Source organism: Panthera pardus, unplaced genomic scaffold (assembly GCF_024362965.1).
Source record: "Panthera pardus isolate Hobbes unplaced genomic scaffold, ASM2436296v1 HiC_scaffold_6, whole genome shotgun sequence".
Taxonomy (NCBI): domain Eukaryota; kingdom Metazoa; phylum Chordata; class Mammalia; order Carnivora; family Felidae; genus Panthera; species Panthera pardus.
The window spans coordinates 119869960-119885129 of NW_026526991.1; the positions used below are offsets into that span (position 1 = coordinate 119869960).

Sequence of the window (15170 nt, forward strand, 5' to 3'; positions counted from 1 at the left end):
GTGTGGAGAAGCAGCGATTGGACAAATACCCTTTGAAGACGAAGGAAGGGGCCACAGCCCAGGGATGGAGGTGGATGGTAAAAGCTAGAAAGGGCCAGGAGACACATTCCCCCCCAGAGTCTCCCAAAGGAACACGCCCCTGCCAACACCTTGATTTTAACCCTTAAGACCCGGTTTCGGCTTCTGGCTTTCTAAACTGTAAGATGATAGGTTTATATTACTTTAAGCCACTACGTGGTGGTTACAGCGGCAAGAGGAAACTAACACGGTCCCTAAGGCTGGGCAGGGGGAACTGATACACTACGTGCCACCACCGTATACTACCACCAGACCATCAGTGTGGCCAGGGCAGTGTTGTAGCAATTCCCTAGAAAAAGAGCAATTTTTGTTATCACTGCACAGCGTCTTTTCCTCATTTCTCCAAAGAGTGAAAAAGAGACGAAGAAAAGAATAGAATGAAAATCGGGCAGAACTAAGCACGGTATTAAAGGAAATTCAGGAACTAAAGGTAATTACTCATGTATCGAATTAGTCCAAGGAGGAAAAAAAAAAAAAAAAGATCTGACAGAGCTCTTATCTACTGCCTGAAATGCAATATTGCATTATCTGAGCCTAGAGGACCAAAGAAAAAGAATAGTCTATCAGTTTCTATGTGCAGTAGCTGAAGACGAGAGCCCTTGTGGGAGAAGAGCTACTTGATTCGGTCATTTTCGGTCAGTGTCCAGGGGTAGTTTTCTCTCAGAGATGATACTTTAGCACATGCAACATGCACAGCTTAGAAAAGTTTCCCTGAAGCATCTCACGCAAGTGAAACTTCGGAACATCTTTACTTCCGAGTATAACACACGACGGTCTACGTCCGTGTGTTCTTTCGGCAAAGATCTCATTTATGAATTCCTACATTCGTTTCCTCATTCATTCAACTACTGCTTATTAAGCATGCCCTCTGCGTCAGATATATGTTAATGACATCGACACAGGAAAGAAAAACTCTCCGTTCCCTTCCCCACAGCCTCGAGGAGCTTATAGTCTTTCACACAGGAACCATAGATGCGCAACAGACAAGGGAAGCATGCATGGGGGTAACGGGCACAATAGCAGAGGATATTCCCGGGTTCGAGGGCTGTCATGGAAGGCAGGATGGCGGAGATGGGTTTTGCGGGAAAAGCAGGATTTTAGCAGGCGGACAAAAGTGACACTGGTTTTCCAAAGGGAGAAATCAAAGAGGTGAAACTAGGAGAGCAGAGCATATGGACAGAATTACAAATGGAATGGTATTTCTGGAGTATGGAGTTCCGCCTGGGAAGAGGCGTTAGGCGCAGGTGGGTAGGTGCGGGTCAGTGACAGCCGTTGCGCATCCCGCGAAGCCGCTGAACTTTTCCCCCCCCCCGGGGCGGCGGGGACTTGCAATGAGGCGATGAGGGTCACAAATTTGAAAGATCAGCCTGGAGGCAGTGTGGGAAGCAGGAGCCCGGAGCGGGGGGGAAGCGGTAGACTGATCTGCAGTATTCCAGGAAATGGATGGACTATTCTGCAGACCGCATGGAGGTGTGACCAATATGCTTTTATCGTTCTGTTGCCGAAGCCCAGCATAGTACCCGGCACACAGTAGACATAAAATAAATATTCGGTAATCTTAGCGCCTTGATGGATGAATACAAATGAACCGAATCAATGGGAACAAAGACACAGGATAGAATAGATAACCTAAGGGACCGAGGAGAAAAGATTTGTTAGTTGTCTGGGCAGGGAGCACAGTGCAGCAGCTTGGGGTCCGGATCGCATCCCTGATCTTCCAACTTACGAACTCTGCTTTGAGCCCACTACGTCTTTAAGCCTCGTTTTCCACATCTGTAAAATGGGGATTACGAATCAGCCTGTCATGAGGGAGGCTAAATGTCTGTCAAGTGCTGAGCACAGTGCCCACCGCATAGCAAGTGTTAGCTGTTGTTATTTATATTATTGGCAGGAGAGGAACAAAGTCTTAGGCTGTTTGAGTGAGTGCCAGGTGACAAGCAAATATGGGAGAAGCAAGAGAAAAATAAATATGATCCACTTGTAAAAAAATGAAATTCTAGGTTTCAAAACTTTGAAATATACAAAAAACACAAGAGTGTGTGGAATTCATATGTACGATATAAAGCGTCATAGTAAAGGCACACCTGTCTAACGCTCAGCTTAAGGAATGACACTTTCAAATGACCTTGAGCCCCTGTTTGCTCCTCTGAAGTGCATCCACTCCCTTGAGCCCCCAGGAGGATTTCTTGCATTGGGGGTTAATCATTCTCTAGCTTGTCTCTATAGTTTTAACTTACGTGTCTGTTTACCTAAACAACGTATTGCTTAGATCTGTATATTTCCGAATGCCACGTAAATAGCATCTGGAACGTGTATTCTTTTGCAATTTGATTTTGCTCGGCATTGTGCTTGAGATGCATCCCTGTTGCTGTCTGTAACTACAGGTCATTCATTCTCACTGATGTGAAATTCCGTTTTGTGAATATACCACAAATTTATTTGACCATTCTCTTCAAAACTGGACAACTGGTGTGTTTCCCGTCGTGTAGATATTATAAACAATGCTTCCTGGCGCCTAGATACTGCCGATTTGTTTTCCAAAGTATTGCCCCGATGTAGCAGATTTTGGTCTTTGTGGAGCAGTTTTAGGTTCACAGCAAAACTGAGCCGCGGGACGGAGATTTCCCACACTCGCCGCCCCCACACGTGCGGCTTCCCCATTATCAAGTCCCCTACCGGATTGGGACATTGACTGACGCGTTATTATCACCCAGAGTCCATGGTTGAAGGGTTGCACCACTTTTGAAGGACCTAAAGGATGGGTAGGTTCGAACCCTTGAAAGTGTTTCAGAGTAATCCACCGATGGGTGGAAAAATGAGAGACTCCAGGTCAGCAAAAGCTCTCACCTCTGTCCGGGCCTCCACATCGCACGCAGTTGCGGCCACGGTGAGAGCCGCTTTGCTCTGCACGACCGTGTTCGCGGAACGCAGCGGGCCCAGGAGGGCGCTCGTGACGCCGTGGCTCTGGAGGCCCGCGCGCAGAGGCTCCTGCATTGCCACGTTCGCTAGCACTGTAGCCGCGTTGGCGACGGCTCCGTCCCGTCTGCTCGACAGGATGTTTACTAACGGATCAACACCGTCAGCTTCAGCAACAGCCCTGGGGAAGCGGAGGAGAAATGAGCGTCATTCATCCGAGTTCAGGACGTTGTCTTTGGCATGTACACCTGAACCTCTGCCGCAACTGAGTCCTGATACAAAACCGTTTGGGAAAGAAATTAATTTGCCCTGCGCTGAACCCGGCATGGAGGTGCTAGTGATGTCGGGAAAATGTCGGTTAACAATGAATTTCAATTACCCCTTTCCTACTTCTGCAGCTTGTAGTTAGAGAAAAAGGCATGACGACATCTTAGAAATCCTCTTACTACTGTTCATTTTTTAACTCAGTGATACTTGTAAGATCAGGAAGTTCTATTCGGAGAAAGTCGATCAAGATATTCCCATCCGGTAGGAAAGCAAAGCTTTTAATTTTTAATTTTTTTTAATGTTTATTGATCTTTGAGAGAGAGAGAGAGAGAGTGAGTGGGGGAAGGTCAGAGAGAGAGGGAGACACAGAATCCGAAGCAGGATCCAGGCTCTGAGCTGTCAGCACAGAGCCCGATGCGGGGCTCAAACTCATGAAGCATGAGATCATGACCTGAGCTGAAGTCAGATGCTCCAATGACTGACTCACCCAGGTGCCCCGCAAAGCTTTAAATAGTAGGAATGGTCTCAGGGTCCATGGGTTCGAGCCCCGCCTCGGGCTCTGTGCTGACAGCTCGGAGCCTGGAGCCTGCTTCGGATTCTGTGTCTCCCTCTCTCTCCGCCCCTCCCCCGCTCACGCCCTGTCTCTCTTTCAAAAATAAACATGAAAAAAAATGAAAAATAAATAAATAGGAATGAGTGTGGAGGGAATGCTCCTGGTTTAAGTTAAGATTCTTTGGTTCATCTTCCCCGTATTTAAATGAGGCTGTTAATTGTGGGCAGAGGGTAGCACATTTGGAGCCAGCAAAACATTGTGGAGGTGAATGTTGCTTTTACAGATTAAACATCAAAGATCAAAGTCATATTCCTGACATGATAACTACTAACTACTGTCAGTAATGTTGGCATATTCAGTTGGTAAATTTCCTATTTCTGCTATAAAGAGACCACAGTCATCCGTAAGGATATTAACAGTCTGACAAGTAATAAGCCGAAATCTCTTTTTAAGAACGCCATGCTTTCTATAGTCCTTGCTTTCTAATTACTTAAAAAGCTCATAAAGGAGCAAAAATAAAAAAAGAAATCATTTTAACAAGTGGACGATGATTTAAGTATGCTCCTTACTATTTGGAACTGCTTCAGACGAGAGATGTTCCAAACAATAAGATACAGAGCATCCTAGTTTCAACGGAAGACCCCGAATTCTTGTTAAAACTCCACTTGCATCATCGTGGGAATGGAGGTAATCAAGACAACAAAAAACATACCTGAGACTTCAATAATATGAACATCTCTTTAAGGTTTATATTTGACACATTCCACTTAGGATCATATTAAGAACCAAAAGTGGAAGAAAAAAAAAAAAAGTGAGGCTATATGATTCAGCCCACCACCCTGTATTCTGATGAATTAAATTTAATTTGGTCGTCACTTAAATTTGCTGATTGTGAAGAAGTGACAACCTCAAGAATAGGAGTTATCCGGGCGCCTGGGTGGCTCAGTCAGTTAAGCGTCCGGCTCTTGGTTTGGGCTCAGGTCAAGGTCATGATCTCACAGATTGTGAGTTTGAGCCCTGTGTCGGGTTCTGTGCTGACAGTGTGGATCTTGCTTGGGATTTTTCTCCCTCTCTCTCTGCCCCTCCCTAGCTTGCTTTCTCTCTCTCTCTCTCTCTCTCTCTTCCAATAAATAAATAAATATTTTAAAAAACTAAAAAAAAAAAAAAAAAGAATAGAAGTTATCACAATTGCCCAAGAGAGTACAGAATGTAAATGAAATACCACCGAGGAGCAAAGAAGCTATGATTGTCACACAGACCAGCTCAGAGGTGGACGGAACCGACAGCAACTAGGTGGGGACAAAATGACTAAGGCTCTGGAGAAGGCCGGGTCAGTTGGTACTAACCCTCAAGGCACCTCCCACCCTTGGTGTGCATAAATCCATCCGGGAAACACACCATATTGATACGAAGGCAAAGTCAAGAGTGTCTGTTTCCACTTTTACCCATGCTCTAGTCCTTGGTACATATTTAATCCTTCCTGTGGTGTCTCCCATTCTTTCTTACTGCCAGCAAGCATTTGAAATTACGCATATTTTCTACTCATTAGAGACGTAAACCTGCTCCAAACTCATTTTATTTCTCTGACTTGTTTTCCAGGCACCTAATGCAATCGATCAGTCCCTTCAGCCGAATTACTTTGTAGTTTTTAATCATTGCAAACTATGCCTTGGTGAGAATGCACAATTCCTTTGCCACTTGGCGATTTTTCCTTTGACGGGATTCACCTTTTAAAACATCCCGGAGAATAAAGGAGGAGCCGACAGTGGAGGTATTTCAATGGCAACCGAGACAGGAGGTACGAGTATTTTAGGTAAACGCATACCAGTCAATTCTCAAGGGCTTTGTCTTTTGTATGGAAAATTTAAGTAAATACCTAGGATCACACTCCATCGTTTTGATTTCTCTTATTTGTTTAAAAAAAAAAAAGGGCTACGAGATACAGGAATTTTCATCAGATGTACCTCTGCCCACAGCCTTTGTGTTTCATTTTGGCTTCTTCCTTTTTCCTGGACAAAGGCATATGTTGCCTTGGTTCCTTTGTATCCCTATCTTCTGCTCTTTTCTGTGCTCTTTATGAGCCAGTAAAGAGAAGTACATAAAATCCTAGCTGTTTAAGAAACCAAAGATTCTAGTACTCAGTGGAATAGAGCTTTTACTAAATGGAACATAACTGCCAACGCTGAAAGACAAATCGCACGCGTGCAGCTGGGAGAACTACTTGCATTGTGGGTAGATCCCTGCCTGTAATGTGCTGTGTGCACTCCGTTCAAGTGTAAAAAGCGTAACCGAGATGAAATTATTATGGTGAAAAAAAAAATCCAGCTTGTTATTCTTACCTAAAAAAAAAAAACAAAAACAAACAAACCCTAATTTCATTTATAGAAATAGAGCACAGAATTTATAGTTTTCTTAAAAAAAAAAAAAGAATGGCATTAATTTTGTGATTCAGACCCAATACGTTCTATTTTTCTGTGTCTAATGTGCACACAAGCTGAAGCCTGTCATATTTTAAAAACACATTTCCGTTTCCTAGATAGTCTATAGCATCCTCCAAATGAATGGGACGGAAGTCAAACTGCTTTGTTACAAAATCCAGAATTGTAGGGCCATATGTCATCATGATAATCCGAAAATATTTTGATTCGTACTATCATTAACCTCCACCAGTTGGAGTTTAAACAAGTAAGAGTTTAAAATGGGCATTAAAAAAACTAAAACTCAAATATGGGAATGTATAAAAACATCTGTTTGTATCACTTGATATATGTAAACAGAAGTGAAGTTCGACACGTCACGTGTATCCAATTTATTACCAAGTCCTGACTGGTTTCCTCCCCCATATTTCTCGAACCCTCTCTCTTTTCTCCAGCTGTATCACTCCGATCCAATCCAGTCCACATCCTCTCTTGTGAATTGATGTGCTCTTCTAAGCGGTCTCTCCTCTCCCCCTCCAATCCTTTCTCCAATTTACAGCTGAAGCGAGCTTTTAAAATAATAATCCAGGACACCTGGGTGGACTCGCGTTATCATCTCCCGGTTCCTGAGTTCGAGCCCCCTGGGCTCGCTGCTGTCAGCGCAGAGCCTGCTTCGGATCGTCTGCCCCTCTCCCCCTCCTCTCCCTCTGCCCCTCACCCACTCACACTATCTCTCAAAAAAATGAATGAACATTTAAAAACAAATAAGTAATCGGATTATTATAATCATACATATAGTAATATACATAATACATAAAATCAGAGTCAGGTTATTTTTTTTTATTTTCTTTTTTAACGTTTATTTATTTTTGAGACAGAGAGAGACAGAGCATGAGTGGGGGAGGGTCAGTGAGAGAGGGAGACACAGAATCCGAAACAGGCTCCAGGCTCTGAACTGTCAGTACAGAGCCCGACACGGGGCTCGAACTCACGGACCGCGAGATCATGACCTGAGCCGAAGTCGGACGCCCAACCGACTGAGCCACCAGGCGCCCCAGAATCAGGTTATTATAATTATATATACAGTGAAATATATAGTACATACAATCAGATGTCTCCCCTACTTAAAATGTTTCTGGTTTCCCATTGCTCAGGATGAAGTTCCGAATTTCTCACTTTGCCTCCAAGTCCCTGCAGGAGCCAACCTGCCTCCCCCACCGCCGCCCGAGGCCTCTCACCTCTTCCTGTGGCTCTGTGCTCTGGGCCTCGCTGGGGACCTGCATCACGCTACCGCCACCGGGCTCTGTCTCCCCTCTGGATGTTCCAGAACGCCGTTCTGACTTCCTATCAAACTCTTCCCCCGGAAAATTCCTATTCGCCTTGCCAAGTTCAACACAAATGCCTCTTCCTCTAGGAAGCATAACCCCCCAACTGGATCAGGGCTCTTTTCCGCGTGAGCTTAAGATCATTTGTTTGCTAAACATAGAGACATTTTTTAAAATGATGTTTTGGCGCAAATGGTCACACAGAGCAGCAGCAATCTTGAAATACTATTTTATAGAAGCTTGTTGTGGGAAGGAGCTTAGCACAAAGTTTCTCGTTTAAATCCTGGAGCCCCGGGGCGCCTGGGTGGCTCAGTCGGTTGAGCGTCCGGCTTTGGCTCAGGGCACGATCTCACAGTTTGTGGGTTCGAGCCCTGCATCAGGCTCTGTGTTGACAGCTTAGAGCCTGGAGCCTGCTTCAAATTCTGTGTCTCCCTGTCTCTCTGCTCCTCCCCTGCTCATGCTCTGTCTCTCTTTCTCCTTCAAAAATAAATAAAAACATTAAAAATAAAAATTTAAATCCTGGAGTCCCAAGATTTACGGGCATGGGCACTAAGAACATTGTGCTCAAGTAGGTGTCTCTTTATGGCTCCCTGAAAATACTATGCTATTTCATGTCTGTGTCTTTGCACTCATGTTTTCTCTGCCCAAAAGGCAGGTCCCTATCCCTCCACACCTCTGCCTGGGGGACTGTAGCTCACCCTTCAAAACCTGCTCAACTGTCCCTTCCTGTGTGGAGTCGTTCTTGTCCATTCTTGTCCATCGCTGCCTCCCTTTGTTATTCACTCCCTCCTCTTGCTATGTCTACACCTGGCTCCCCCTTCTTAGAGGCAGGGCTTGAGTCCTATCTATATCCCCAGGGCTGAGAAGATCAATATACCTAAACTGACTTGACTCAGCTCAAGGGGAGCAATGAAGAAAACCTCAGTAGGAGTCGCGAGAGGGTGAGGGGAAAATGCCCGGCTCAGCTTTAAGTTTGCAAGAAGGCATAGGACCCAACCAAGTTGAGGTCTCTGCTCATATCACCTACGGCTGCCCTCCCCACCCCCAATGCTACTCTAATTATTTCCGTGAAGTAATTATCATGTGGGGTTTAGCACATGGCATCTTACGCTTTAGACAACCTCTTAGGGATATATCCATTTCATGTGCCAAAGGATGTCTACGTTTTGTCTTTGCAGACATCGTGGACCTGTTTACTCGGGTCCCATCATCAGATGACGTTATTTGGTACTTCTCAGAAAACCCTCGCTGCAGTTTGGAGGTTCACGTTTAACCCGTCTGCGAAGGCTGGTTACGTGAATCAAGGGTGACCTTGGGCAGTGCAGAAATCTGTTTAACAGAGCCCACATACAGGGTAATATGTGGAACCCGATGGAACAGATGGTGATATTGGCAATCAGAACCTTGTTTGTTAACAGTGATTACAACCATTCTCACCAGCGTGACTTTTCATATGTCTCTGCGAGGTTCGTCACACCAAGGAAGACATATTGGCAACAGACACACCGCGAGTGGTCAGGAGAGGTGCATATGCCGCCGGCTCAGGGCTGGCGCGGTTAAGCCTTGCGGGCTCCCAGTGAGGCTGTACAGGTGCTTGGGGATGGGACGCTGGCCGTTATGATAAACGGGTCTCTCGGGTATCACAGCCAGATCTGGAATGCTGTGAACAGGATTCCTGACTCTGGTTCCAGCCAATTTTTCAACAAAAGTAATGATCCAAGAAGTCGAGCGTATTCGTGAAGTTGATCGATTTCTGAGCGCATCGAAAAGAACTAAGACCCCGCTGCAGCCCCCCGGTTGCAGGAGAACGGGATACGTGCCCCAGCTCTGGCTGAGCTCCAGGATAGACAAAAGTAGCCAAGAGAGTTCTCCTTTTAAAGAAATATTATTTAAAGAAGCTTATCAGCAGTAAGGGAGAGAATCACAATGAATTGTAGGCAAATGCTCAAAATGAAGGGTTTTTAAGCAACATACAATTTTTAAAATAAAACCCAGCCACAAAAACAAATGCACGACGTTTTACACTCCATAGCAAAATAGGAAAAACGCAAAAAAAATTTTTTAAAGGATGAGAAACCAAATTGCTTCTATCACGTTGGTGTATCTGAGTGGCATAATTTTGAGACCTTCAGAGTGTGCTTTTCTGCTCTAGTTGCTATGACATCATGGTTTCCAAAGAGATAATGGCTAGTTGCAAAGCACCTAGTAGAGGCTGACCCAGCACCTTCAAAACAGCATGCAGGTTTTTGTTACCAATTACGAGGCAGTCAACCAAAGTCTAGGGATTTCAAATGCAATTTTCTTACGAGTGACATGGAATCCTTATTGACCTATCTGTCCAATCACAATACTCCCTTCCATACATGCCACCTTCTGTTTCAAAAGCTGGAATGGCTGCCAATAATTAACTAGCTGCCATCAGGAAAGAACAACTGTCTTCATTTTACATGGCTGACTTGTCTCCTGATAAAATAGGAATAATGGTCAAGGTGTTCGAATATTCGCAATAAATGGCTTTTGCGGTTACCAAATGTTTCTGTTTAGCCTGGAAATCAGTCTCTTTGCATATCTGCACATGACAAGGGACGCAATCCCAAAGTAATTAGAGGTACCGTGTTGTTGGTTTTCTTAACTAAATCATAAGGACGCTGCGTGCTTTCGTGTGACAGCACTTGCTGGGGCTGCCTTATTCTCATCAGCTCTAATGTCACCTTCTTCTGGAGAGGCCATCTTTGACGAGCATTATGTCATTCCCTCGACCCCTTTCACAACCCTGGTGTCATGTGTGCCCCTCTCTCTGACATTGTGCTGTTTTATTTAACTGATGCTGTTATCACTTCTGAAATTACCTTCTTAAAGTTACTCGTCTATGGTCTCTGTCTCCCATCCAACACGTAAGTTTCACGACAGCAGTTTCGTGGAACCTTTGTTGTGTTCCCTACGGTATCCCTGCAGCTAAGAACAGACATAAAGAACACTTGGGTACCGGTGAGAGAATTACAAAAGAAACCTAAATTCATAAGTAATAACCTCCTTCACCTTTGAGATAAAACAATAAAAGAGGTCAAGAACAATCCCATCCTTCCTAGTGGAAGCTTTGTTCCAAACGCCCTAGGATACTAGACAGAGGGTAATTATTCAGATACCCAAAATATAATAGGTAATCTAGGCTCACTTTTCTTTGTTTTATAGTTAAGAGAGAGAGAAAATTTAGAGAGACTAAGACTTAACCACCAGGCAAGTCAATCAACCAACACAGGATTAAAACTATGGTGGTCTGACTTATAGTCTATAACCTTTTATAACCATCGATCTCTGAAGCTTTAAAAAAGTACAGTGGGGTTTTTTTTCCAGGAAAAAGGAAAAAAAAAAGGCGCCAAGATCTACCTGGTTCATTTCATCATTCCTCAGGGAATGAGAAATGAGGTGGGCCATGGGCCATTCTGATATGTAGCATAGTGGGGAAATTCTTAGTGACCATTGGATATATTTTTTCCCTTTTCTTTATTCCCTTTATAGAAGGAGGGGGAAGAAGAGGAAGTGGAGGAGGGATAACAGGGAAAGGAAGCTGGGAGAAGAGGAAGGAGGGGAGGAAGGAAAGGAGGAAATGAAAGCTCATGCCTCCCAAGCACCCTACTGGAGTTCAAGGAGTCACGGCCGTTCCAGTCTGGAAGAATTCAAAGAGATCAGGAAAGCAAAGAAAAGCATTTCAGTGACGATCTGGAAAAGTTCAGACTCAGACACTGAGCAGGAGGCAGAGAGAAAGAGCAGTTGCAGGAGTGCAGACTAGAAGTTTCCACTGTGGCAAACTCCCTAGGGATGTACAGAGCAGTCCGCTTCGGCGTAGCTCGACCCCACCGCCGTGACCCTGAGCAAAGACCGTGCCTCTGTTTCCTCATCTGCAACGTGGACCTAACAATTATCCCTGCCTCATGGCACTGCTTCGAGGATTTAGTAATATATTCCATTTCAGGAACTTAGCTTAATGCCTGGCCCAACTGTCATCACCACCATTGTCTACTCCTGTTCAGTGAGCCTCGGTGCAGGGATTTTCCCATATCCTGTCTCGATTTCTCGGACCACGGAAAAACACCATATTTCCAAATTTGCCAGTGTGTATGAAATTCTCATTTTCAAACAACTCTTCGGCTAAGTGGTCAAATCTCCAACACTTGCAGGGCTGGAGCTGGGACATTCTCGGGATCCCACCCAAGCCTTTCCCAGTTAGGTGCAGTCAATGATCAAGAAAAGCCATTTCCAGAGAAGAAGAAAACACACAGAAAATGATTAATATGAAACGTCAAGGATAAGTAAAAATGGAATTTATGTAGGTTTTAACTACTGCTTCAAACTGAGAGGGCAAGAGAAAAAAAAAAACCGCACAATAATTTGATAGTTTTCTAGGAAAATCAGTACTGCTGGGAATTAAACTGGAAAGAGGTACCAGCAACTTTAAAATAAGGTTAATGCAAATGTTAGCGTCTGTTCTCTGGGTAATAAAAGCAGCATAGATAATTTTCTAATTGATCACTTCATGGGATTCACAGAGTTTCACAAAACCGGTAGCCGATAAAGTTTAAACCGTTTGTGAAAGTTGACTAGACAACAAGGAACACAAAATGGGGATACGGAATCAACTTGGTTTACTGCAAAATCCAACTTTTCATTCTTTCTTCAAATCCAGTATGATTTTTTTCCGGCCAGAGAAGGAATCAAGGTAGAAAAGAAAAGTATCCATTCAGTAAACTTGGATGGAAATAACACAAGAATAAATATTAAGGGGTGCCTGGGTGGCTCAGTCAGTTAAGTGTCCAACTTTGGTTTCAGCTCAGGTCATGATCTCATGGTTCCTGAGATCAAGCCCCGTATTAGGCTCTGTGCCGTCAGCATGGAGGCTGCTTAGGATTCTCTCTCTCCCTCTCTCTCTCTCTCTGCCCCTTCCCCGCTCGTGTTCTCTCTCTCAAAATAAATAAACTTTAAAAAAAAGAAGAAATTTTAAGTTTACCTCAAAGACTCTTCCCATTTATTTCACCTGTTAACTTCAGAAGTCTTTTAAAATGGTAAATAACACATTGAGTTCCTTGAGGGATCAACCTTAATACAAAAGTTTAAAACATCCTTATGCACAAAACTGAATTTCCTAAAAGGTTATGAAACTAGCTTATTTATCTTGTAGGTCGCTCATATTGTGAGCATTCTAATTCAAAGGAGGTAGCATCTTACGACAAAGTGATACTAACAGGCATTTTAACACAAAATATTCTTTTCCACGGTACACAGTCAAGAGCGAAAAATCAACTCTAGAGTAATTACGATAACGATGCGATTAACTGATGCTGTCCAAGCATATTATATTAATCCTGTGTGGTTATATATCACGGCACATACTCAGCCACCAGAACTATGAATGTGTCAGAACATTTTTAAACGACTGCCCCTTACAAAGGACCAAAGACAAACTCAAGCATTAACACACTGTTAGTGGTAGAATATTCTCTCTTTAAAAGCAACACAATGAAATGCTTGCCAGATCACAATATTTTAATAATGTTTTAAGCTATTACTTTAGACACACCAGAGGGTGTTTCAAATTAAATTTAATGTGTCTTCCACAAAAATACAGAGCAATCTTTCCGTTGCCAATGTTTTGCCCCTCCCCCAACTTCCTCCTTAAGTACCACTAGGGGTCAGTATAAAGACACGGTTCCCTTCACTGCTCGGCAGGGAAAACAGAGCCCTGGAAACATTTTCCCAGGGAAAAACCCTCACGCAATAAAGACAATAACTGTACAGCTGCAGCATTCTTAAGTCTATCTTAGACTGGACACATCGAGTCTATGACAGGAGTTTGCATTTTTCGTGAGACCGCATTTTAATTTTGTAAATCACAGTGGATCGTTCTCTAGTCAATGTTTCTTTAGTAACAAAGCAGTCACCGTGACAAGATTACCTCTTCTAAGTGAACCTGTGTGTATTGGGCACAAAGTATGCTCTAGAACAGACGTTAACATTTCAAAGGGGGGGGGGGCTCCTGGGTGGCTCAGTCGGTTGAGCGGCCGACTTCAGCTCAGGTTCGAGCCCCGCATCGAGCTCTGTCCTGACGGCTCGGAGCCTGGGGCCTGCCTCGGATTCTGTGTCTCCCTCTCTCTCTGCCCCTCCCCCGCTCGCATTCTGTCTCTCTCTCTCTCTCTCTCTCTCTCTCTCTCTCAAGTAAATAAACATTAAAAAACTTTTTTTTTTTAAATTTCAAAGGGTGGAATGACACAACTCCAGCCATCTCAAAGCCATACATCCCACCTCTTCCTGTAGAAGGGCAGAGATGGAGGTGAACTTTGTGGTGTTTTGCCAACTTTAAGAGAGACTGTTTTTTCTCCTTCAAAAGGACTCTCGTCATTCAGTGCAGCCCCACATGCACAACACAGGCCATTCGAAGAAACAGCGTTGGTCTACACTTGAGTCTACAAATAAAGAGGTATTTATAAAAATAAATATGTATTACCTTCTCCTCACTCTATTTAATGGGATGGGAATGGAAAAAAAAAAAAAAAAAAAGCTTTGAAAGTGCTTTTTATACACACTACAGAGATTTAACATTCCAAGAAGAAAATCACTTCGGGCCAGAATCTTCCCCGATAACGCCAATGCCAAATGACTGACAGGGAGTCGGGTCACTGTGAATAAAACGAAGTCCTTTTCTTGAAGTTCTGTGTTAAGTTCTGTCCATGACATACCTTTTAAATGGTTTCTCTACACGTTACATGGCTTTCTTAGGCACGGTACTCCACGAATAATTCTGCTAGGGCTTAAAACTATTCAGTCAATGCTTTATTTCTCCGTTAGTGAAGAGTAATACGAAATGACAGGTTATCCACAGATAATAAAAAAAAAACATTCAAAAGTTCCCAAACTACTCAAACATACACCCGTTCAACCTGGGGGCACTGTGGCTCTTTCTGGGATCCCTTTGGGGTATACTCCTTCCTTATAGGTCACACAGCAGTAGAAGGGTCCCCACAGAAGAGCTCTTTGACCCTCGTGTCATGGAGACCAGCAGTGGCCCAGTAATCAATCATTTTGGGGGGGGGAGGGGGGGGGTAACCATTATATGTGCTGTCATTTAGAACTCTCTTAAGTCACTGCTGTTGTGGAAAGCCCAAGAAGGGGTACAAAAAATTTAAAAAAAAAAAAAAAAGAAAAGAAATGGAGATAAGAAGGTCTCTAAGCTTAAGGGAAATCACCCAGTTCTTCACGGAGGTAACACAGAATAAGCAGAAAGAATCAGGAGTTAGTATGATCTGTGAACAAACAACGGAGACTAGATTATGTGTTTTCTACGGCAAAACCAGTTATTACCTACTTATCTATGGGTATTAATTGTATTATTACTTTTCATATTTTTTTTTTATTTATTTTTTGAGAGAGAGTGCAAGCGGGGGAGGGACAGAGAGAGAGGGGGACAGAGGATCCTAAGTGGGCTTTGTGATGACAGCGGAGAGCCGGATGCAGGGCTCAAACCCACGAACTGTGGGACCGTGACCTGAGCCAAGGTTGGAGGCTAAACCAGCTGAGCCACCCAAGCGTCCCTACTCTTTGTATTTTTATTTTATTCCTTGT

At 43.8% G+C, this 15170-nt stretch overlaps 1 protein-coding gene across 11 annotated transcripts in view; it reads right to left on the reverse strand.

Annotated features, from left to right (window-relative positions):
* Window positions 1–15170, reverse strand: part of ARMC3 (armadillo repeat containing 3) — a 101515-nt gene that overhangs the window by 25653 nt on the left and 60692 nt on the right. For all 11 annotated transcript variants that reach the window (XM_019460551.2, XM_019460548.2, XM_019460547.2 and 8 more), the window contains exon 11: window positions 2926–3175. In XM_019460551.2, coding sequence (XP_019316096.2) covers window positions 2926–3175 — 250 coding nt within the window. The remainder of the gene's footprint in view (window positions 1–2925; window positions 3176–15170) is intronic.